Source organism: Girardinichthys multiradiatus, chromosome 1 (assembly GCF_021462225.1).
Source record: "Girardinichthys multiradiatus isolate DD_20200921_A chromosome 1, DD_fGirMul_XY1, whole genome shotgun sequence".
NCBI lineage: Eukaryota > Metazoa > Chordata > Actinopteri > Cyprinodontiformes > Goodeidae > Girardinichthys > Girardinichthys multiradiatus.
Window position 1 is genome coordinate 35,993,049 of NC_061794.1, and position 25,995 is coordinate 36,019,043.

At 36.7% G+C, this 25,995-nt stretch overlaps 1 protein-coding gene across 3 annotated transcripts in view; it reads right to left on the bottom strand.

Annotated features, from left to right (window-relative positions):
- The window catches only part of LOC124873637 (protein kinase C and casein kinase substrate in neurons protein 1-like), a 63,716-nt gene continuing 37,721 nt past the window's right edge, over positions 1 to 25,995 (bottom strand). Inside the window, exons 1-10 of one of the 3 annotated variants that reach the window (XM_047374425.1) lie at positions 22,507 to 22,702; positions 17,102 to 17,231; positions 12,197 to 12,353; positions 11,169 to 11,404; positions 10,778 to 10,933; positions 9,075 to 9,250; positions 5,792 to 5,912; positions 5,602 to 5,708; positions 5,083 to 5,279; positions 1 to 3,419 (exon numbers count right to left, since the gene is read on the bottom strand). In XM_047374425.1, coding sequence (XP_047230381.1) covers positions 3,310 to 3,419; positions 5,083 to 5,279; positions 5,602 to 5,708; positions 5,792 to 5,912; positions 9,075 to 9,250; positions 10,778 to 10,933; positions 11,169 to 11,404; positions 12,197 to 12,353; positions 17,102 to 17,161 — 1,320 coding nt within the window. In that variant the 5' untranslated portion in view covers positions 17,162 to 17,231; positions 22,507 to 22,702 and the 3' untranslated portion in view covers positions 1 to 3,309. Of the gene's footprint in view, positions 3,420 to 5,082; positions 5,280 to 5,601; positions 5,709 to 5,791; positions 5,913 to 9,074; positions 9,251 to 10,777; positions 10,934 to 11,168; positions 11,405 to 12,196; positions 12,354 to 15,164; positions 15,723 to 17,101; positions 17,232 to 22,506; positions 22,703 to 25,995 lie in introns of those variants that run through there. The other 2 variants (XM_047374415.1, XM_047374435.1) reach the window with 2 other exon arrangements.

Consider the following 25,995-nt stretch of genomic DNA (forward strand, 5'->3'; position numbering starts at 1 on the left):
TACCATCACAGCAAATTTGATTGTATTTTTTCTTTTTATCACTATAGTCATTATTATCTGTGATCATAATCACCTTTATGCATATTTAAATGAACTTCTTGTTACATCAAGATGAACAGGCACTACACCAGTTAGGAGATAAAAGTACATTACTAACTATGAACATACATCTTCTAGACCGCTAATATGGGGTTTTTCACATTGTGAGCTGCAGCCCCCTCTATGCATAAGGAAAAAAGGTCAACATAAAAAAAAGCATTTACATGTACACCTTTTTTACTGTCTCAACATAGTTAGGTCTCATTTTCAACTCAACACAGTTGTACAGTTACAATATAATATAATCTTTAAATTACATCATCATGTACAAATCTGACAGCGTGGGATAACATCACGCTTTTATAATACACTGACAGTTTCATTGCAATAAAAGTCATATGATATGGTACCTATTACTTAATACGTTATCCATTGCTGTCATTTAATGAAACACATTTACATGTATAACACTACATTTTGTCTTAATAGTCAATCACTTGCATTTTTTTTTCCATTTTTTTTGCTTGTTTGGTTACAACTTTGTATAACATTTACACTACTCATACACACTGGATGATACAGATGTTTTACCCCAAAGAATTCACCTGGAATTATAGATAAAGAGTCTGAACTTGCAGATATCGTGTGTATTCTAAGACTACCGCCTGTGTCTTTGCATGTTTGTGTATTGTGTGTGTGTGTGTGCATTAAAAAGTGGGAGAGTTTGACAACAGGAGCCATTTGTACCCTGCTGGACACGCTGCACTACAAGACGCATCGTGTGAGCTGGTGATGTGTTTTGTCGTTGTGTGGGAGACTTTTCCAAATCCAGAGCTAAATGCCTCCTATCACTGTTGGTCCAGTGGATTTTATGACTATGTCTCAATAAACATTTAATCTAAACTTAGTTGTAGGTGCAACTTGTAACTACACAACCCACTAATCAGCATTTGATAAATGTAATTTAACATTAGTAATAAAATTAATTATAAGTGCATAAGTATTCATACACCTTGAATGTTGGTCACATTTTTCACGTTTCAACCACAAACTCCAATGTATTTTACTGATAAAAATCAGAAGAATCTGACATACATTTGTATGTAGTCCTTGCTTTGGTCAGACCAAAACTGAACTACTGGATCCACACGCAAAAACCTATGGTGGAAACAAACACACCATCACCATGGTGAAAAACAATAGTAGCAGCATCATGGGGCTTTTCTTCCGCAGGAGCAGGGAAGCAGGTCAGTGTTGATAAAATAATGAACTGAGATAAATACAAGGAAAAACTGGAAGGAAACCTCTTAGAGCCTGAAGAAGACTTAAAACTAGTGTGGCGGCTCATCCTACAGGAGGACAACACTATATATACAGCCACAGCTACAATGGAATGGTTCAGATCAGAGCATAGTCAAGTGTTAGAATGGCAGAGTCAAAAATGCAGACCTAAAATCATTTGAGAATCTATGGCAATAAGTTTTAAATATTACAATTTTTAGCAATTTTGCAAAGAAGATTAAAACAATAATTGTAGATGTCGCAAAATATGCACAGCTGGAAGAGCACTGCCCCCAAAACCTTGTACCTGTATTTCCTGAGAAAATGGGTTCATTAAATATTGTCTCTGGGGGCTGAATACATGTGCATACAACACCTTGCATATAGCAATTTTTTATTTACCAAAACATGTCCAAACTTGGCTTTTTTCTATTTCTGCACTATTTCTGTTGGTTTTATTGCACAAAATCCAAATAAAATATGTTAAAGTGTCTGGTTGTTACATGAAAAAGGTTCAAGGGGTATGAATACTTTAACTAGGTACTGTAATTCCTAGACAGTAGAATAAAGATTAAAAATAACCATGGACTGCACTGGGTGAAGAGTCATCATGCATTGCTACTGGTAATGTGTATTCTCTACGTTAATGAGCAGGTTTTGCAGACAAAAAGGAGTTTGGTTGGGCTAGGAAACCAAAACAAATTCAGTGAATCTATTTCACGAGATATGTGTAACTAGTGTATGGAGTGAGAGGTGATGGGTCATTCTTTGGCTCAGCTGGGGAAGTGCCGCATAACTCTTTCTTTGGGCCAATGAAAATATTTAGATATCTTACCCTCTTTAAAGCCCAATCACTAATACATTCATGTCCTGTTGGAGAGGGGTCAATCCTTAGACAAACATCTGTTGCACAATTATCCATTGACATGCATCCATACGCCCTTTGCTCTGGAAAAGAGTCCCAGGCACATGTGTTGTTCAAGACATCTGTCCCATAATGCAGTCTCAAGCTCAAGTTGACTTGATCAAACTTCGCTCTTAATGCGTGTGTGCCTCGTTAGCACAGTTTGACTAAAGTGAACCCTGATTTGCAGAAGCAAGAATGAAAGCTTCTGCAAAAAATGTAAATCCTTTCCATGGATTTGAATGAGAATGATAAAGTCAAAGGATTTACAGGACAAAAAAAAGGTTGAAAACAAAGCAAATGTGAGGTCAGTTCATCGAGGAGCCTTCTCTTGTGAAACCAGGAGCACATGCATGTCCAGAAGCATGTAATGCTGCATTTGTAGTTGAAGTGTTGCATCAGGCTGTAGCCGTAACAAGGCTGCAGGGACTTGGGGAATGTAACTCTTTGCATAGCACATGCTGCTATGCAAGTTCAGAAACAGTTCAAAACACATAGCACTGCACACACTGGAACAGAGGCTGGACCGAATTCCAAAGAAACATAAAAATGAAAACAAAAAGGATACTGTCTGTGGTACTGTTAACACTACACAGCATTCCCATTGTAAGAATGACATACACAGCATTAAAAATGCTACACAAAATGGCATCACACTGTATATACACAATGCAGGTTAGAGAAGCTCATCTTTGTTAAATGAGTAAAACTGATTATACTATCTTCCCTTCAGGAGATCCCACTGCAATACACTGTGAGTTAATATTAAACTGCATTGTTTATTAAACACAGCGACACAGAGAAGCAATGTGTTCCTGCACTGTCATCATGTTTTAGTTGAATGTGTATACAATAGTACAACTGCTGTTTTTTGAATGTGTAACTTCACCCACCCCAAATGCTGGATAAAATATACTATACTGATATAGTGTCTTTTTAGGTTACTAAGTTTTTGTTAAGCAAGACAGCTTGGCGCATCTGTTGGGCAAAGGATGTGTTGCTCTTAAGTCTCTGGCTATGTAGGGTGCAGTTGGACGGGAAGGTTCAAGCTGCCTCCAGCGGCATGTCTCTGTCCGGTCATGTGACTAGATTGGCTCCACATAATTGGCTGGGTACAGTCCCTCCTGGCCGTCGTCCAAACGACCTCTACACCAGCCTTGCTCATCTTCATCCTCTGTCTTGGTAAATTCCTCACCTGTGAAGGAAATAAAAGAATTGAATCAACACAAACGACAAAGATTCTGAAGTGAATTTGTGTTACTTTTTAAAAAGAAAGCATAAAAAATAACTAACTACAGCACCTTGCAAAAGTATTCACACCCCTTAAACCTTTCCTATGCCTTATCACATTACAATCACAATCTTTAATGGATTTTATTGGGACCAACACAAGGTGGCACATACATAAAATTGCAATAAATGGTTTTCAAAGTTTTTACCAATAAAAATCTGGAAATGTGTGAATACTTTTTTAAAACTGTTATTGCAATTACTGCTTCAAGTCTTTTGGTTAAAATCACCTTTGCACATCTAGAATCCCTGCTACAGAGCCTTGATTGGTCCATTCCACAACATGAATATGCTCTGATCTAAACCAGTGGTGTCTTTACTTTTCCACCAAAATCAGCAAAGTGAGGGAAATATTTTCTTTCTAATTAAAAACGCAAAATAATTTTATTGTGAAGTCTTTTCTTGTGACCTGCTCTGCAATAAATTAAACATGCAATATTTTAATGAAACAAAGCAGAAAACAATACATTATTGTAGGCCAGAAGAAGGGTCTCAGACGTTTGCCCTAATAAAAGAAAGGTGTACAGTTTCATAACTTTATGGGTTTAATGTTTTCTATTTTGTTGGTCTAGATATAGTTTTAGTCTGTTCCCAGCAACAAAAATTAGAACGTTCTTTGAAAACCCTTGCTGTATTTAGTCAAGTTTAATGAATGGGTGTGCCCAGGTCTGTCTTTGAGTACAAAGTCCCTGGATGTTTGTGGCCCTACTTACTGTATTAAACTAAGAGCAAAAAACATGACTAACAAAAAAATAAATGTTGTATCTAACATTTTCCATTTAAGAATATATAACATTGTTTTTAAAAATCCCATTCCTAAAATGGTAAATTTGTACTATTCTTGAACTAAGAACTAAGGTCCTTGAAAATAATTTCAAGGGCTGCAATTTGAAAAACATAAAAACATATACCATTTTCCATCCACTTTACAATTATGAAATATTTTATGTTGTTCAATGAGATAAAATCCAAACAAAATACACTGAAACATGGGTGTGTTTGTTACTTAACAAAATTAAAAAATTTCTAGGGGTATGAATACTTTCTCAAGGTACTGTATTCCAGAGTTCATTATTCTCAGCAGACTGTCTTTTCTTTAAAAAAAACCAGAATAGTTTATCCTAGCACTTAGTAAAACTAGCAAGCCATGTAACTCATCAAAAGATTTTTTTAACATTTTGTTTAACATGAACCTCCAAACTAGTATTAGTTATGGACAGACCATATCTAACATTATTTAGAATTGTGTCCTAAACTATGTGGCTAAAAACTTGAAAAAGAGGAAGAGGAAACAAGATAAAGATGCACAGTTGTTACATGAAGTGGGATTCTCTTATTATTTGTGCTCACGCACAGACTTCTAAGCACTTTTTGGACCATTGCTCAAGCAGCTTGAGTTAATTGGTGGCAAGTGCCTGTAATTTGTTTTTCAGTGTAGCTATTATTGACTAATCACTGTTATTTTTTGTAAAGGAGGCTTTTAGAACAGGAAACGACACAGTTGATTTTGTCTTTCACCCTAGCTTTCAAACGCATCCATGTTCATTGGTGTGTCGTACAATCGTTACCTGCTTTAAAGGTGAGTTCATCCTGCTCCTGGCCATCATAGTCATAGAGGGCGCGCACACGGACGCCTTTCCCAGTGCTGGAATCGTCTTCAAATGAATTCCTGTTCCCACCGTTCTCGTTGCCGGAGAACGCAGTGGGCTGCTCGTCATCGGACCACTCAGCCGAATAAGCTTGGTTCTTCTCGTAGCTGCTCACGCTATGATGAAATGTTGGGTGAAATTTTATTTAAAACCCACACAAAAAAAGCAAGTAAAGCAACTTTTTAAAATGTTATTTAGTGAGAAATTTAAAAAATTGACTGATCATCCTAACAAGTGTTTGAAAAGTCTCTGCTGCTAAAAAATGTTTCAAGTTGTTATATCAAAATCAGTAAGGTTAAGCAATGGTTTCAATACTTTTTTTTTTTAACGGATAAACAAAAATATAGAAATGTACGTAAACATGTTCTGCAATATTATTTAAGATAAAAAATTTAAATAAGAAAATGTAAACCATGTGAACGCCTTCCTTCAACTCACCTGCTACGGTCACCAGGGGGAGCCACATGATCAGTGCTTGGAGTGGGTGGGGCTCCATCTGGTTTCTTCTTCTTTGGGGGAGCAGCTGCCTGGTCTGGGTTGTACTCCTGCACAAAAATGTAAAAACATACTGAATAAATCCAGTAAACTTTTTTGTGAGCTTGTTTGGTCCTAAATGTGGGCATTGTACCTCGAATGCTGGCCAGTTCATGGGCATCTCTGGGCCATGATTATTGCTGAACCACCTCAGGTCTTCTTGTGTGCTTATGGCCTGAATTGTGCGTTCCAGTTCTCTGTATATTGTGACATAGCTGAGGAGAAGAGTGAAACAAATTGTGACAATAGAGGGACCAGAGGGGACCTGGGACCACTGCCAAACTGGCACCCGAACTGACACTGAGGCTCAGATTCTGGATTGAAAGAGATCCAAGGTTAGGGCATGAGCGGATTTTGTCTCTCCAAATTTCCCTGCCATAGCTACCATAGCTATTTACCCTAGATAAATTAATTTGTTTTAGTGTTCATTTAACTAACTCTAAATACAAAAAAGTGACATACATTGCTTAAAAATGTTTTCATACACTGTATAGATTTTCCCATTAAGTCACATCATAGCCACAAACCTGAATGTTTTCTGTGATGGACCAGCACAAAGTGTAATTAATTAATTAATTAAGAAAATGGTTTGCAAGATTAGAAAAATAAAAAATCTGAAAAATGAGGCACTTAGTACTTTGAAGAACCACCTGTTACTACAATTACAGCTGCAAATTTTGTGTCTATGTGTCTACCAGCTTTACACATCTTAGAAACTCACATTTTTGCCTATTGTACTTAACAAAATAGCTGAAAACGAGTTAGATTGGATTTAAAGGGTCAGTGAACATTAGTCTTCAAGTCTTGCTATAGATTCCCAATTGTACACAGGTCTGGACTTTGACTGGGCCATTCTGTCACATGAATATGCATTAAACCAAACTATTCCAATGTAACTTTGGCTGCATGTTTAGGGTCATTTTCCTTGTAGAAAGTAAACCTCTGCTCCTGTCTGAATTTTTTTTTTGCAGCTTCTAATACGTTTTCTTTTTGAACTGCCCTGGATTTAGCTTTATCCATATTCTCATCGACTTTGTCTAGCATCTCTGCCCCTGCTATATACAGTGAATTTTAATAATTTAGAAGATTATTGAAAAGTTCATTTATTTCAGTAACTTAATCCACTTGGTGAAACACATTATATAGATTACAAACAGACTGATGTTTTCAAGTCTTTTTTCTGTTAATTATGTTGATTTTTTGCCTACAGCTAATGAAAACATGACATTTAAAATTAGAATATTACATCAGACCAATAACATGTTTGTTTTAGTTGACCAGAGCACCTTCCTTCACACATTGGCTTTGCACCCTTCATGGCTTCTAGAAAACTGCAGAAAGGATGCCTTATGGTGTGTTCCCTGGTCTTCATGATGCTATTTGTTAATTAATATTTTCTAAAATAAACTCTGTAAAGGACCAGATGCCTTTTTTGAGCAGCACAGTTTATACTAAGATTAGATTTAACAAGCATACTATTTACTAAAAAGCTAGGTGATTTTTGAAGGTAATTGGTTGCACTTGATTTTATTTAAGGGGTATCAGCGTAAACAGGGTTGAACACAAATGCAGACCAAACCTTTCAGATTTTTATTTGTAAAAATTTCAAGTACAATGCATCACGTTTGTCACTTTGTGTTGGCCCATGTGGCTTTAACATGGCAAAATGTGAATAAGGTAAAAGTGTAAACATACTTTTAAAGGTACTGTAATGTACTAGTTTTAGCCTACAATGGTATAACATAAATAGTAAGGTAGCAGCTCGTAGAATAAAAGTAGCTAGATGGTGACTGATTAAATAGTCTTCTAAAACTCTAAGATTGCCTGTGAAATTGATAAAAAACAAACTTGGCAGGTTTGTTTAAAGAGCCTGTAAATCCCTTCGCCGTACCCCCTGGATTTGTTTATTAGACGCAGCTTAAAAGCAGCCCAGGATGTGACAAGCATTCATTCTGAACCAAATTCATTTTGGCAGAAACGCCATTGAATGAATGTTCGATTAATTAGCGTTGTGAGCCTGACTGCTAATGAGAAATACACGGCTGGTTGATCCTCATGTTGAAATGAATCAGCTTGAAGTGAACTGTGCTGAATGTGACACAGGGCTAATCAAACTAATCAACAAAAATTTGTCTATTTAGATGTTTTAAAATCAAAATTAATAACGCATGCAGTTATTCAGTAAAAATTCTTAGCCGATGCTTAATGTGCCCTCTCTGCTTAGCAGTATATTCTGGGAAATTACAGTTTCATGGTTTAGAATAGGGGTCTGCAATCCTTACAATCAAAAGAGCCATTTTTGCCCTCAGTCCGTATAAAGAAAATGGTTTTAGAGCATTTTTACCAAACGTTACGACATTCTGAAAAAAGTTAACTTATATTTTTTGATAATTATCTTCTATAGGAAATTTGTGGTCAGTTTTAAAGAACAACAATTTTATTTCTATTTTCAGGTTTTAAAATAAAGAAAACTGAACTTTTGCAAAAAGTGGATGGATAGATTTTCTTCTATAGTATGTTGATATTTGTTGAAAATGATGTCAAAAATAAAGCATAGTTTGCAACCTCATGACAAGAATAATACATAAAATATTGCTGGTACATTCAGTATCATTCTTTTGTGAAAATTCAATGCAATTATTTAATGAAAAAACAGAAAAAAAAATTCTAAAATCTGCATTTGTTACTATATACATATTTAAAAACATTAGTTAGTCTCTTAATACTTGCTTTGGTAAAGTTTTTTGGAGACATTACAAAAGATTCAGAGCCACAGGTGGGTGACCCTTGGTTTAGAACTACATTGAGCTGAGCGTCAGATTAATTTGGGGCTTTAATGATTTATTTAAACTATTCTTTTTCCAGTGTGGAATGGGAATACATCAAGCAATTTTAAAAAATTGTAAAAGAAAAAAGAAAAAAGCCACACAAAAAAAAAACCAAACAAACAAAAATTGGGCACACAAGAGTGAATTTAGTGTTAATTTTTATCAGTCTACTGGGGAAAGTTCAGTCTCTGCCCAACCTTCAGGTAGACAAGTCAGGTTGTGGTCCCTTTCTGATCTTTTGATGCTGTTGTAGTGAGCCTCCCATTTATCAGATTCTCCTAAAGCATCAGTTGACAACCTGAACTACTTAGATGAGTAAATGTCACATTGTATTCAGCTTGTTGCTACAGATCAGAATCAAGACAACTAGCTAGTTTCAATGTAAGAATGGACTCTACCCTTAGGTGAAGGATGAGGAAGCTATATTACACTAAGGACACTCATGGAAGTTATTAATTAGGTCTAAACACTGATGTAAAGACAGATTAAAATAATAGAGTAACTTTTTGAGGCAAAAATAAGGAAAACTTGTCTCTGATTTTGGCTAACCTTGGGTTCTCAGTGAGGTTAAGATGCCGTTTTATGTCCAACAAGGCTTCCTTGAGGAAGGTTAGCCTCTTGACTTCATGTTGCTGACACTGGTCAAACACCTGCTCCATGCACTCCATGTATTGAGGAGTGCATTTGTTTAGCTCATCCAAAGACTTCTCATACTTTTCTTTAGCCTGAGAAAGAAAGCAGAAGACATACTGTCACCTGACGCCAAACCAATTTAATGAAAATTGTTTTTTTTGTAACATGTTTCACAACATAATTTATATATTTTAACTGAATCATATGGTCTGTGAAGGAATGTGAAAATAGTTTTGAGGTGTTTTAAAAGTGAGAATCCGTTTTTGTCTTCCCACGAGGATCTTCAGAACAAGAAGCAAGATCAGCACTCAACTAGACTCAATAGGACTAAACACCACAGAGCATGCATGAAAGCTTGGTATTGTTTTGGACTTGAAATAAAATTTTAACAACCACATGACGTCTTTTAGAAAATCACCTTACCACCATCCTTGTTAGTCAATAAATACATTTTAAAATTCTGCTCTAGGTCTATATAGAACTAAATGGTCTTGGGCCGAAATGTATTTCTGAGTTACTTGTCAAGTAAGAACTTTGTAGACCCCTCAGGTCTTCAGAGACATGCTTACTTAGTGTTCCCAGGACCAGAAATAAAAAATGTGGGGCAGTATTTAGTTTCTATGCTGGAAGAAAACTCCAGACCTCCGTGAAAACCTGTGTAAAAAGTGTTGGTTCTTTTAAATCAGCACTAAAAACATTTTTGTTTACAGTAGCTTTTGATCAAATAATCTGACTAATAAACAGTTTGAAACAGTTGTTTCTTTTATTGCTTTAACATTTATATTTTCACGTCTGTTTCTTTATGCAATGCTTTTATACTTAGGCTTCTTGTCTTTCCTTTGATGTTCTGTGGAGCTTTTTTATTTGCCTTTTGTATTAATGCTGCTGTATAAATGAATTTGCCTTTTCTTGCCTGAATTGTTTTCCTGCTATATTAAAAACATTCACAACAACAAAACAACTCATTGATTTAAGTGAAACAGGGAACAACTGGGATTGAAGTTAAATTGTTAACCTATTTCTAATCAGAAATCAAATACCAGATGCTTAAAATTTATTTGTGAGTAGAACCTGTAACTGACCTGTTAAGCTATCAATGACATAAAGCATCAGCACAGATTTAGACTTTATACAGTGCTGTGAAAAACAGTTTGACCTTTTACAGATTTACTTTACAATTTTGTAATGATTAAATGGTTCAGATCATCAAATTTTCATATGAAACTAATTTACTATGAATAACTAAAAAGGTAGTTTCAAAATTATGATTTAACAATTTCCAGACTGATAGATGTAATTGATTTTCTCATCTGTTCCTAAATTTCATGGCTTGAGGCATGATGTGTTGGTTTTTAAGATGTTTTAGCATGCTTCATGTTGCCAGGCAGGTTCTATTTACATGATTTCTTGACTCTACAGGTCAGGCAGTAATCAGGCCTGGATGTGGTTAATATCGGATTTCTGATATATTTCCCAGTTAGTATATTAAATCAATATTTAAAAACTACTTTTTGTGTTTACTCAGCTAATCTTTGATATTAAAGTCTTTTTGATAATTAGAATTTTATTTTTTTTTACTCTTTGTAATCTAACCAAATGTAAGACTTTGAAGTCTTTACTTTTTGCATGTCCTGTTTGCATTTGTCCACTTTCTCATGAAGTTTCTTCTGCTGGTCTGGTGTGACAGAAGCCTCAGTCTTGCCATTGGCCTCTCGGGCCGCAGCCAGTTTCTCCTCCTTGCAGGCCATATGGTATGTTTTCTTAGCTGCCTCCATCTGCATGCCCAAACATGGATATCGTCAAAGATTTTACAAAACATACATTGTGGAATAAAACTTCTTACACAAAAAAAGAAAAGATCACCTTTTACCAGATAAATATCTGCCACATACTAAATTAACTGAGGTCCACTAAGAACATTCAAAGAAATACTTGGCCTTTATGAAACATAGCTTTAGACTTTCTAAACAGGCATAGCTGATCACTGAAGATATCTGTACACTTTTTCACCTCTTTGAGCTTTTTGGCCCATGGTTTCTGAGCCTTTTTGAAGCCTTCCTCCGCTTCCTTGGCCTCCTTGAAGCCTCCAATCATCTGTTTGTGGTATGCCTCCTTCTGCCAGTTCTTGACTTTCTCAACATCTTCATTCATCAGGTTGTTTTTCACATCTTGGTGCAGCTCACTCACTCTTTCTGCCTCTGTCATAACCGCAAGCCAGGCTCTCTCCACTGACCCATACTGTGGACCTGAGAGTACCAACAGTTAATTAATTTCAAATTAAAATCATAGAACAGAATAATTTAGTCTAATATTATATGACCAACCAAATGTCATATAATGCAAATCTGGATTTAATGAGTAAATGTATCTTTCTAAAGGGCTGATTAAGGATTTTTGAAGTGAGGTTCTGTTCCCATCGGAGTAACGGATATTAAAGCAAAGCAGTGCAACAAGCATAAATCTTAAAGTGGTTTAAATAAATAATATTTTTTTCACTCTGCCTTACTTTTCTATTCGGTAGTTACTGTGACTAAAACTGCTTTGTATGTTCCCTTCTCAGTAGGCTGTGTTTCCCACAGGAAGATCAGTGTTGGGGCACAATTTCCTACTCGCATTTCCAGTACAAATAATCATTGGTTTTTCCATAAATTAGAATAGGATAGAAATATCCTTTATTGTCCCACAATGGGGAAATTCAGGTGTGTCAGCTGCAAAAAAATATAAAAAATAAGAAATTACCATTCAATGCAAATAGGAGGACAGTTTAAAGGTTAATGAAACAGCATGTGCATCAAATACCACTGTGATATTTTTGACACTGCAATTTTTTTAAATTGGTAGAAGTCTGTTTTGGTCTTGGTCCTTCTCAGACTAGACTAAGCCCCCGAGAGCAACTAATCTGGATTTATGTAACATAAAGATGCCAAGTGTTATCTAATTCAGGTAAGATATTAACTCCTCATAACCTTTTATCTGAACCTCCTCTGGTCCTAACTATCCCTTTAATAGTCCCTTTATTTTAATGGAAAAAGCTAAACCTTTTTCAATGAGTTGTCTCCATCTCTTAGACCAGGCAGTTAGCTGATCACCATAAGATTTTTCTATCTTGGCACGTTCCTGCAGGCAGCCCATAAGATCATTGCAGAGCCGATGGCCATCATCAAATCTCTTGACAGCACGTTTGTAGTTCCCCACCTGAGCAGAAAAAGAGACAGACACAAATGGAGGAAGAGACAAGAAAACACTTTAATTATAATTGCCTATATTAGACTGGTGAAAAGCACTTAATTATATTGTCATTGTCTAACACTGCAACTCCACTTGTAAAAACAAAAAACAAAAACAGAACTTGGTCCACAATCAAGCAATTCTTAGTTTAGAAGTGAATTAGAAAAGCTTTGACTGTGCAGGAACTGAGTCACTGACCTGCCTGAGACTTGTCCATACACAAGAATAGAATGCCTGACTATTTTCCAATGATTATGTAACCAAAAAAAACCATAACGAATATAGTTCACAGATAAAAAAAGGCATGCCCTTTGAACTTTTTTGCATTTTGTGTCATTATATCCACAAACTTCTGTGTATTTTATTAGCATTTTATGTGATTAAACCAACAGAAAAAGGTGCATAATTATGGAGGTTTTCACAGAAAAAAAAATCTAAATCTAAAATGTATGGATTGCGTTTGTATTCAGCCCCATATACTCTGGTATCCCTAAATAAAATTCATTGCAACCAACTGCCTGTGGAAGTCACCTATTCAGTACACAGAGTCCTCTTTATTGTACATTTATCTCAGTGTAAAAACAACTAAGAAGCCCTTGAAGGTTCAGAGAGTATTACTGAACAAACTGCCAATTAAGTTGTAGAAAACGTTCAATGGACGTTTAGATTATAAATCTAAATCCCAAGCTTCCAAACAGTTCAGTCCATCATCTCAAAAGATATTAAAAGTGTATTTTATGTTTACATGAAAAAGGTTTAGTGTGACAAAAACTATAGCTGTACATCACCACACCATCCTCATAATAGATGGTAGTGGCATAAAACTAAATACAAAATAATCCTGAACCAAAGCCTGTTTATGGATGATTAATCCAGACTGACTAAGGTTGAGCTATTTTGCAAAGAAGAATGGGCAAAATGTGTGCAGACACTCCCAACTCAGGGCGACTAAATACCATTTCAGATTTTAATTTCTCAAAAAAAATTTGAAAACCATGTATTATTTTTTTTAATTATTAGTTTCAACAAAATTCAATACAATTTGTGGTATCAATGTGAAAAAAACAAACAAAACAATATTCAAGGAGTATAAATGCTGTTGCAAGAGATTGTAGTCAGCCATATGGTCAACCATGTCCAACACTTACACACATTTTTCAAAATTTTCTTAATATTAGAGATTCTTTTGTTCGTTTGATTTCTCTTTTCAAAACATGGAAAAATTGTCACTATTTTGCATCATCTTGAATGTGTTTACATCTTAACTCTTAAAAGGTACAAGCTGTCCTTTTAGCCTGCTGATTAGTTTTACTCCTCAACTAGATATAAGTAGTATTCAAATTAAAGTATTCAAAATCAAATTAATTAATTGTATTTATTGCAGATCCTGCCACCTTAAGTGAAACTGCCTTCAAAAGTAGGAGCCTGCTGGATGGCTCTGCCTCCTGCAGGGGGTGTGAGCTCATGGTGCATGATGAAGACAAGGTAATGGAAGGGGAGTGGGGGTGGGGGATTACTCGTGCCTGTGCATGTGGCGTTATGCAATGTCAAGGGCTTGTGTTTGGATGGGTACATGAGTGTGTGTGTGTATCTGCTTTAATCCTCTTGAGTGGTATAATACAGCCAGACAGATTCTCAGGAATAGATGACGAGGAAGAGACTGAAATACCCAGATATTCTCTCTCTCTCTTTCTTTCTTTCTGTGTGACGTATAGGCTGCAGATGGTATGGCGAGTAGAGTGTCATTCAGATACTGCTCATGGAGAGCCAGTCTGAGATGTTTGCAGGCTCAACGCTGCCTTGTGATTGGTCTGGACACTGGCTTGCAATGTGTATTTACTGTTTGAGATGAAAGCTGCAGGGAGACTGTGGGACAGGTGTGTAACTGTCTGACTTTTGTCCTGTGTGACAGCTTGCCAAGTCACACCACCAACAACATGTAGGCGGTCTCTTTTACACAAGAAAACACACTTGAGTGCCAGAATCTGCTCAGTATTTCTCAGCAATGCTAAGTTTCTAAACAAGAGCTTCACCGACAGGAATAGCAGATAGTAAAGTATTTTATTGACACAGTCATCACAAGATAACCTTTTCTGTGTTGTTAGATCACAGATGCTACATGCAGGTGCATGTGGTGAAAGGCTGCTTCAGAGCGGCTGATGACTGAGTCTCTTTGTCTGAGTCTCTGCAGACAGAGGAGATCCATGACACAAAGAAGTCTCTGTTCTGAGAGAATTCATTATAACTAATTTGTTGGGTGTAATGTGCATACATACACATATCTTGACACATGCATCTATCCATTCCTACAGACAATGTTAAATGTGTGCATATTTATCGCATTCATAATCATTAGCTGCCTACTCACAACCCAAACTTTAACTGAAACCCACACCTCCTACATTTAATAAACCACAATCATATCTGCATCATGATGATTTGTAGTTGCCCCAAAGGGATATTGACTATGTTACATAGTAAGTAACAAGCACACAAGTCAAAAATGAACTGTGTAACTTTAAAATTTGTTGTACTCAGATTACAGTGATACAATCTCAAACTTATGAGAAAAATAAAGTGTACAAATATGACATCATGGACGTATCAAAGAGAATCATGAAACATGAAATGTGGACCTGAGATGTTTTTGGTGCAAAATATGCCACCTCAGAGATGAAGTGGCTATAGATATTCAGAGACAGACTTTAATTTTAAGAGACATATCATATGGTCTGATGAAGCTAAAATTGAAGTGTTGGCTATGACAACCATTCTTACATTTAGTGGAGTAATCCCTCATGCTGAGCGACAGTGGACAGTTGCTTGCATTGTGTCGTTGACTTTGCAGCAATCCCTCAAATTGAGCCTTTTCCCTTCTGCTGAGTAGCGACAACACTAAAGAAAACTCCCCTTTAACAGGAAGAAACCTCCAGCAGAACCAGGCTCAGTGTGAGGGGCCATCTGTCTTGACCACATGTAGGAAAAAAATTGAGAGTTAGAAACTAAACAGTGTATAAGTGCAATATCTATTGTTATTAATACAAGACCGTTTTTTTCTTTTGGTTATTTTATTTATTTGGATTGCCCCACATGTGTAAAGAAATTTCACAAAACAGTTAGGTTAGAAAACAGCAATTTATCAAAGACCAAAGTTATTATTTTTCATGTAGCAGACTGTATTGAAGTTGGCTCACACCACCACCAGGAAATGGCTCTGTTTTATACAACCTGTCTCAAGAAGCCATTGAAGGAACCAGCAACTGGAAGCCCCCGATGTTTCTGTTTGTACAAGTTATGAAAGAAATGAACACTTTACTCACTTTAAAAATGTTCACAGCGTACATCTCCCAGTAATTTATCCCAAACATTTAAGTCTATCTTGGTTTTTTTGAAAATGCTACATTCTTTCAAAGTATTTTAACATTTGTCAACACACTATTCCACACAGATATACTAAACTATAAGGTATGACATATCTGAAGCTACCTAAAATAAGGGAAACGTTTTTATTCACTGTATTATGTAGGTTTGTTTTAGAGTCCAAAAGGGAACTCTGTCAAAGAGTGTATTCGGATGATAACATTTATCAAAAGTGCTGATTAGAAAAACAAAATTCACCTTCAGTCTGCTTGAAGATTTAGTTTTAGTTATATGAACAGATTTTTCCCAGAGGACAATAAGAATTAGCTCATGTTTTGTGACACCGGCATCAGTAAGGACGAGGCAAAGCTGTGCAATCCCAAGAACCCATTAAAATGCCCAAATTTGCCCAAATTAAAAGTCTAGAATGAATAATGTACTGACACACAGCAGTTCAAAATGTAAATATTGCCGATCAAACACCCATATTGTGTCACCCTTGAACTACTGTGCTCATAAAAGAAGGGCGTCAATGAGACCTTTTTCTGTTAATTGCTCTCACTTTAAGGCAACGAAAAAGCAATACTTCATAACATCCCACAATTCAATTATGAAGACATGAATATTATATTTCTGCTAATAGATTAGCTCTCCTTATCAATTCACACTGGCACTTTAATTAATGCAACTCAATTCAAATACACGCACACATCTATCTATCTATCTATCTATCTATCTATCTATCTATCTATCTATCTATCTATCTATCTATCTATCTATCTATCTATCTATCTATCTATCTATCTATCTATCTATCTATCTATCTATCTATCTATCTATCTATCTATCTATCTATCTATCTATCTATCTATCTATCTATCTATCTATCTATCTATCTATCTATCTATCTATCTATCTATCTATCTATCTATCTATCTATCTATCTATCTATCTATCTATCTATCTATCTATCTATCTATCTATCTATCTATCTATCTATCTATCTATCTATCTATCTATCTATCTATCTATCTATCTATCTATCTATCTATCTATCTATCTATCTATCTATCTATCTATCTACTTTTTACACTTTAATCATTATTCTTGGTACCAAGTGGTGCACAACAACATTTCAGCTGAACTTCTGTGTTAAAAGTTTCTACTCACCTTTATTATGCCTAATGACCACATTTTTCGTTAACGTTTAGCAAGAATAACAGTTATTTAAATGTTATGATTTATGTGGCGACTGCTTGACGTCAACTACCAAATCAATACTTAACAGTGAGGGGTTGCTAAACAGTGGTGCAGGTTAAAGGTGCACATGTGCAGACAGGGTGGCATGTCTTTACCTCCCAGAAGCTGTCCATGGTGTCGTCACCACCTGCAGATTCATCGTAGGAGCCAGACATTTTCCTGGATGTGGCAAAGCACTCTAATGACTAAACCTGTCCTCTGCAGGAGAGCTGGGTTCCTCATGCACTGAAAGAGAGCAACATTAAAAAATATGAGAAAATCTGCAATACACAATCAGAGAGACAAAATAGCCTCTGTGGATCAGTGTGGTTGTTTTTCCTTTTAAATAGAGGTAATGTTTCGCTGTCACGGGGGTGGGTGGGGGGGGGGGGGGGGTGCATTTATAATAATGTGCTTAAAATAGTTCCCTCTTCCAAGCACACAGTGTTGTGCCCTGTGGATTGTGAAGGGCCATCTTATATTGGTGTATCCTACAAAAGTCGTCAGACTGGGAGAAGCTTTCACTTAGCTCTGACCTAAAATCCTTCCATTGTAAATCTTTTTGCATACTTCGTCTTGGAGAAATATTACTCTCAAACACACAGAATAGACATGCATGACGTTCAGCCACCCAGAAATGTCACCTGTGTGCAGCTACACACTGAAAAAAGAATGGAAACAAACACTGAAACAAGATCAAGACACTATTTATACACCTCATTGTGTCTGTTGATTATAATCACCAATTAATTGGTTAATTCACAGTAGTTCCTGCTTCCTTAAGCTTTCAAGGTGATTTATATTTACGTGTTTGACATTTTTTCAATATCTACCCACCTTGGTGAAAACACATGAGACTGCTCCCCACTATATTGGTATTGAATTCTGTCTGAAGTCTAATCCATTTTGCTCTCATGACTAATATGTTTCTTCTGACAGAGAGCTCTTCATCGTCCTACAATAGCATCATGAGAATGCAATTTATAGAATAGTAGGAAACAGTAATGAGGCTTTTTTAATGATGTTCCTGCTAGAAATGCTTCCTTGATCTTTGTAATTACAATGGATTGTAAAGGATTGCAGGTATTATCTAAATGTTTCAACAGTGCAAATTAACTTTAACACTGATACTTAATTAAAGTGATGAGGACTTTGGCTAGAATATATTGACTGCAGTTATGATTTGGTTTAGGGTTAATCTTAAATCCACTATAGCAATAATCACTTACGTTAAATTAGTTAAATTTTCATTAAAAAAGTCTATAATTATCAAAACCCATCTTAGAGATCAGAAAGTTACAACAGAATTTATTTAGAACCAATATTAGAATTTTGAATATGAGATTATGAGAAGAATCAGCAAAAGCTAGTATTCAATGGAATCAGATATTACATTTATAATTAATCAACCTAATATCTGCTCTCCGCTGACTAATTAAACAAAAGCAACCCACAAAAGAGGAAAAAGCTAAGAAATAAAGATGAACAACAGTAATTAATTTACACACTAATAACTACAGAGGAAATTTACTTTAAGAAACCTAAAGAGTTTTTCCGTTTTTCAGAAGCCTAAAGAGAGGAATTCTTATTGATAATATCTAAGTTATATTATCTGTTTTAATCTAAGAGTGGAATGGAAAAATGGGATATAAGACTAAGCTTCAGAAACAGCCTTGATCCAAAAGCTTTCACTACCAGAACTGCCACAATAGAACTGAAAACAGGGCTTACTGGATCAGACTTGGACTGTTTGATTCTCATGGACTCTCTAGGCGTGAGAACAGTCAGGTCTCTGTCCCAAAAGGGAATCTCCCTGCCAAAGCTACTCTGAAACTAGAAGGTTGGACTGACTCGGGCTTTAGGATGTCTAAAGGTTCCACAGAGCAGATCACTTACAGAACTGGGTTGGATATGAAAGGAAATGTATTTAAGAAAATGACCAAATAACGCTGAACATACGTCCAACATGTATAGCGGAAAAGCTTTTACAGCTTTACACAAAAATTGAGAAACGTAATGTAGCAGAAAACGCAAACAACAAAAAACTTAAAGCAACAGAATCTCAAAATGGGGAGTAGTCCTTTCTTTAATGGAGTTAGAAAAACCTTCTTGGTAGACTTTTTCATTCTTTAAACTCAGCTCCTGGGGAGCAAGAACTTTTAGGAGAGGAGACGCCACAAGGCTCAACCAATCAGGAATTAACTTGGGGTAACTTGAGAGATATGTCTTGCTGTACAGCCAATTAAAATGGATTCTATAATCCTTTCTAAAACACCTTCTTTGCATGTCAAAGAGATTTCTCTAAATTGCGAAAATGTCAACAAGCTATCACTAGAGATAAATATCTCATGACTGAGGCTTCTTTTCATTTACCTTTTAAAAAACATAATCATTACACTGAATAAAAGGCATGTTCACATTTAACCTAACAGAACATATTAATATTTGTTGTTACAGCCTATAAAGTAACTGAAAGCTTTATAAATTGCCAAATTAGCTAAATGAGATTATTCAGATAAGATAAACACTGATAATGTAAGCATTCAGGAAAAAAAAACAAACATTTTAAGCCAAACATCCAAAGAGGTCATATACTCATGTTTTAAAAACCTCTGGATGTCACCTGCTTGGACAGACACTCTTGTTGTTGAGAGTTTGCGTTCAAGAAGTTGGTTCTAATGTATCACTGTAAATAATGTCTAAAAGTGATGTGCAGTTTATTTCAGATTACAAATTGAAGGCATCACTTTACAGAGCACCAAAACATTTTGCTATATCCTTCAAGTACAAATTCTCTCCTTTAACATCCTTCATCCCTTGAGTGAATCTCCAAAAACTCCTTCCTCTGGCTCATTTGAACCAAATTATTTCTTTTGTGCATAGATGACAACATAATTGTCCTTGTAAGAATAATTGAGCTTGAAATAACAGCTTGTTCATAAATGGGGAAATAAATTTAGTTGAAACTTGTGAAATATGCTCAGCTCAGTATTTTTCGCAGGCTCAAACAATCATTGGGGGATGATTTTGCACCCATTGCGATTGTTTTAAGCTGAAGAAGCAGAGCAGGCAATAAGGTTAACCTTAGTGGGGGTTTCTACAGAGCACTGATTTAGTCGAACTGTGTTTTTATCACGCCCCTGGTTACTATCACCAGCGCCTTCTGAGCCTCTAATCATCCATGGCTTTTCTTCACCGGCCTTCATCAAGAGAACACTCTGGCCTGGTTCAAATCACAGGGCAGCCTTTCATAAGTTTTACTTTGGGGGTATGAATCAGAACCAATTTGTGTCGTTCAGATGCAGTTAAAGTAGCAGTAAAGGATTCTTATGGTTTTCTGAGAATCTCTTTCAACTCTCATCATTCTTCCTTGTTCTACTTACACTACTTCCAGCTCAGTTTATGTCCCTGTAATGTCTGGAACATTGTGTATCATCAAAAGATCAGTACAGGGAAAACGTTCATTGACTGTGGTATGAAACATTTCTTACTCCCACACTACATTCTTGGGATTGATGTTGTAAGTATCCAACACAAGTAGGCCTAAAATCATAGTAATTAGTAAGGTAACAGAAAAATACTTTAAAGTATATTTGTAAAGTATTTATGATCTATACATAAAGAAAGAAAAATTTAAGGTCTAATATAAAGGTTAAGTGATTTTTTCTCACTTTGTACAGAAATGTTTCTAATGAGTATGTAAAATTGCCATTCAGGGTTCAGTCTTCTGCATTTATTTAGTATTTTGCATTTAAACTTGTCCAGGTAGTGTACTTCATCTTACTGAGGTATGTTGGTTTTACAAGCACAAGGGTTATTTGGCACCCCTAGTAAGAATATGTGAAAAGCCATAAAATAAGCCTAAAAATAAATTAATGTATTTATTGCACTCCCACAATATTACAGACATGTTTAGAAAAATCCAGGACTTAATGTAATCAAAATTATTCACTGGGTGGGGGGAAAATTCCAAATTCCCTTTGCCAATAGGACAACACCTACTCATATCTTCTAACATTTCACAAGGCTGAAGCATACAGAGAGAGAAGTCTTGGAGAGACAGAGGTAATCATGAAAAAAAGTTGATTTTGAGTTTGTTGGATCATATACTGCTGACAGACCCAACAATGGGTTAGGATTTTTAGTATTGTCCAACAGATATCAAATGGTCCATGATGCTGGGAACTTCAACAAGACATTCTGGGCCTTTGAAATGGAGCCATGCCCACCGCATCGCAGATGCTCTATCATGCCTACTAATGGGCATTAGGTACTTTGTCACATGTTCATCCTTTGTTGCCAAAAAGCTCAGTCTTCGTTCTATCTGAACATAGCACGTTGCAGTTAGAGGCCGAGCGTGGGTTAGCAAAGTCCACATGTTAACCTTTGTAATGGCAAGACAGATACTTTTTTGTTTTCTGGCATCACTTCTAACAAACCAGTTGGCACAGAAATGGTGTCTAATGGTTGTTATGGAGCTTTTGTGATCCCCAAGTTGCCACTCTTTTTTGCAGTAAGCCTCTGAAAGAGGGAGCCAACAAATATGTCTGCCAAATAAATGATGCAATATAGCCTCATGCAGCGAAAAGGTTAAGCAGGCGCAAAAGCTCAGTTCTTAATCCAGGCTACCATCACTGGTCCATCTACTTGTCCATCAGCCAAGGGACCCAATAAGCTCCAGCATTTGTCACAACAATACCTGTTAACATCAAAGCCATTAAGCTCTGGCACAAAGCCTGAATCCAAATACACACTTTGTATAGCCAAAATTCAAATACTGTGGCCAGTTTGACACAATGCTGATGTTTAGAAAAAAATTGGAACATCTTTATTGATCTTTGATGTAGGTTCCACACACATTCTTTAGCTAATTTAAGCTTGAATTAAGAAAATACATTTCTGGTTTTGTCTGCAATACTATTTGTGAGAATGTGTAAAGTAAGAGCACTTATTTCAAAAGCAATGTAAGAAACAGATCAGACAACCAGTTTCCTGTTTAAGGACAGCATGGCCTTGGCTAGACAGCAAGAGGAAAATACTTCACAGAAAAGTCACAGTTTTGGTCTATTGTGGGAGGCTACTGTGTGACCCAAGAGACTGAGGGGTTTATTCTGCTCTTATTGAGGTCAATACACCTCAATGACTGTGAAAACACCTCACATTCCCCTAGACATTTACTGGTAAGTGAAGAAAAAAAAAGGAAACAAAAAAGAAATAAAACTACTTAGTATTGCATTGGGAACTGTAAAAACGAGCGTGCACTTAATCCAGGTATAAACTATTTAAATAACAGCTGTTCTGTGCAAGAAACATTTGGATCCTTCAAACAATCCACCTACTGTCCAAAATCCTTGCTGACAAAGCGAACCCTTTTGTAATTGTTAGTCTTGTAAGTCTGCTAAGAGCCTGTGTTTGCAGAGGCTGTGTGGATTTTAAAAACACAGAAAATTATCCGTAGCAAAACCAGCGTTTTCACATTTGACTATAACTAGCCTTTATTTAGCACGCATACTGTACTTACCACAGTTGGCTCCATTTTTTTTTTAAAGAGAAAAGAAAATTGACAAACAAATTCCTTAGGGATGTAAAAATTGGCAATCCAACTACCTCCTTTAGGGTTCAAATTGTAATGAATCTGTTAGAGATTTGTTTTATCCCAACTTCAGCCTTTGCGGCCAAAGCGAACCTAGAACGGACTTAAAGTCTGACTAAACCAGCATATCTCAGAGGCTGAGGGATAATCCTGCAGTGTGTCATTCGAATAGCTTTAGAGGGGGAGGGAGTTTTAACAAGAAGAGGACCAAAGAAGCTGATAGGACAACCGAGTCAATAAGACAAGAAATGTTGGTATGAAACTGCATCAGGGTTGGTCTTCTCCAACTTTTAATAAATGCTTTTTGCCGATATTGCAAGCACAATGTTGTCAAAAAAGGTTTACAAACCTGCAATGGAACAAGAATAGTACTGCAAAATGGTGAAGAAAACCCCAGAAAAAACCTGTTCTCATAAGGGATATGATGACAGCCTTTGATCTTGGTGGCATAAAGGTTTTGCATTCAAACTGTCCAGTGCCCCGAAACCATTTAAAGCACTGAATGGGAACCATAATACAACATGTAAGCTTGTTACAGTAAGAAGATTTCAGTGAGATGAACTAACTTTACATCTGCACATTGCCAAGCTAACCTTCTTCACGCTGATTAGACAACAGCATGTTAAAAAGATAAAACTACTATCATTCTTTTAATGATTCAAGTTACAGGTTAAATCCCCTTAATACGTGAAGAATAAATTATCAGTAAAAGAACCTTTGGATTTTGAACAGAGGGCTAAAAATCTGCACACCCTTGTAAAACTGCATCGTTTTTGTGACTTTAAAAAAATGAGACTATGATAAATCATTTAATTTTCCACTTATAATACACCTGTCCAGAATCAGAATCAGAATCAGAATCAGCTTTATTGCCAAGTTCGTGCATACAAACAAGGAATTTGACTCCGGTACACTTTGCTCTTTTGTTCTGTTTTTGCATTACAGAATATACAAATTTACAATTTACAATGTACAATATACACATATCTAATAGAAAAGGTGCATTTGCAACATCTGTATGCTGTTGTTCTGTACTCTATTAAATGTTCATCAGAGAAACAGCCTGGGGGAAGAAACTGTCTCTGTGGCGGCTGGTTTTAGCAAACAGTGGTCTGTAGCGGCGGCCTGAAGGTAAAACTCTAAACAGTTTATGTGCAGGGTGTGTGAGGTCTGCAGAGATTTTAGCAGCTCTTTTCCTGACCCTAGACCTGTATAAGTCCTGGATGGAGGGAAGGTCAGCTCTGATTATTCTCTCTGCAGTCCTGATTATTTGTTGCAGTCTGGACCTGTCCTGTTTTGTGGATGAGCCAAACCACACTGAGATGGATGAAGACAGGACAGACTGAATGATGGCAGTGTAGAAGATGACCAACAGCTCCTGTGGAAGGTTGAACTTATTGAGTTGCCTCAGGAAGTACAGTCTCGTCCATAGACTGCTGGAGATAGGCACCAGCTCCCACGTGACCCACTATGGAATAAGCGGTAGAAAATGACTGACTGACTGACTGACTAACACAAAGTATATCCTGGACAATTCAACTGAAAAGTAACCTGTTAGAAACCTCCTAAAATGGAAAATATAGCCGATAAAACAGTTGCCACAACCCTGGTTATATTGAGTCTACACCCCCTTAAATAAATACGTTGTTGACCCACATTTTGAGTAAATTATGGCATTCTTTTTCAGAAGGAGTCTGTCAACACCCAACATGTCTAACTGGTCATTTTTGCCAGTTGCTATAAGTTCTCCAAATCTATCAGATTCAGAGGAAATTTCTTGTCCACAGTATATATGCCCCTCCAAAAGCTTTCTGTTTTCACGGCTCTTAGAGGTTCTGGAAAAATGTAACCTAATGATGTATGGGGAAGCTGTGAAGAAAGCTGCACAACACCTTTAATTACGGCAGGTGGCAGTAATAAGATTTTTTTTGGAAATTTTAGCACACACCCTGTCATTCTGTGTTCCCAACTCAAAGTGTTCATCAGGCTCAAAAGAGTCTGGATCTCATCATCCATCCACCTTTTGCATGTCTTCTTCTTTTGGTCCATTCTCATTCACAAAAAGTATGCTTAAATATGAATCTCGTAAAAAGTTGAAAACAACAACAACAGGCACGCCTTCAATATGGTGGGTGAGCAGAAGTCAGAACACTGCGAGAAAAGGTTCACCAATCCTCGTTGCTCAGCACATAACTCCACTCCTCCACAATCCCGGGGTAATCTGAAAGTCCTACCCTCAGAACACGACCTTTTATCCGGGAAATGGAAATTACTCGGGTAAAATGAATGATTAATGATTTAGCTCCATCATACGTCAGAGATCTGATTGTTCCATATATTCCTAACAGAGCACTTCGTTCTCAGACTGAAGGTTTACTGGTGGTTCCTAGAGTCTCTAGAAGTAAAATGGGAGGCAGATCTTTTAGTTATCAGGTTCCTCTCCTGTGGAACCAGCTCCCAGTTGTAGTCCGTGAGGCAGACACCCTGTCTACTTTTAAGGCTAGGCTTAAAACTTTCCTTTTTGATAAAGTTTATAGTTAGAGTGGCTTAGGTTACCCTGAGCTATCTCTGTAGTTATGCTGCTATAGGCTTAGGTTGCTGGAGGACATAATGACCACTTTCACCCTCTTCGCTACATTCTCGCACTACTCTCCAATTTTGCATTATTTGCTGTTATTTCAGTTTTTAACTTTGTTCTCTCTTTTCTCTTCCTAGAAGCTACACCTGGCCTGACTCTGTGTCTACCTGTGACACCTTTCTGGAGTGGGGCATTGTCCAAGCTTCTGCTGGCAACAACTTAATGCTCACCCTCTACCGATGATCCACATGGCCCTGTCTTTCAGTGTTTAACCCTTTCTCTGTCCTAGACATGGCGATTGACTGAGCTTTTACTGTGACTAACTCTGTGTGCTCTCTTTCAGACTCTAACCTTGAAAACTGGCTCAGAGTTTATCTGTTCTGTCTTTCTAGGTGAAACGACTAAAGGAGCTACATCCATTAACATTTACTTTTCTTTCCCATAGAAAGTACTCCTGGATCAGTGCTTCTTTGTTCTCTTTGTGTCTCTGCTCTGTTCTCTCAAACCCCTAGTCGGTCGTGGCAGATGGCCGCTCACACTGAGCCTGGTTCTGCTGGAGGTTTCTTCCTGTTAAAAGGGAGTTTTTCCTCTCCACTGTCGCTACATGCATGCTTAGTATGAGGGATTGCTTCAAAGTCAACGCCAGTGACTGTCCACTGTCTCTACATGCTCATCCGGGAGGAGTGAATGCTGCAAGTCACTGACTGGATGCAATCTGCTGGGTTTCCTTAGACAGAAAAACGTTTTATCCAATTTGAATAAATAACTGAATCTGACTGCACTGTTCAATGGTTAGGATTAATTGGAATGTATGCACCTGACTTTTGTGAAGTGCCTTG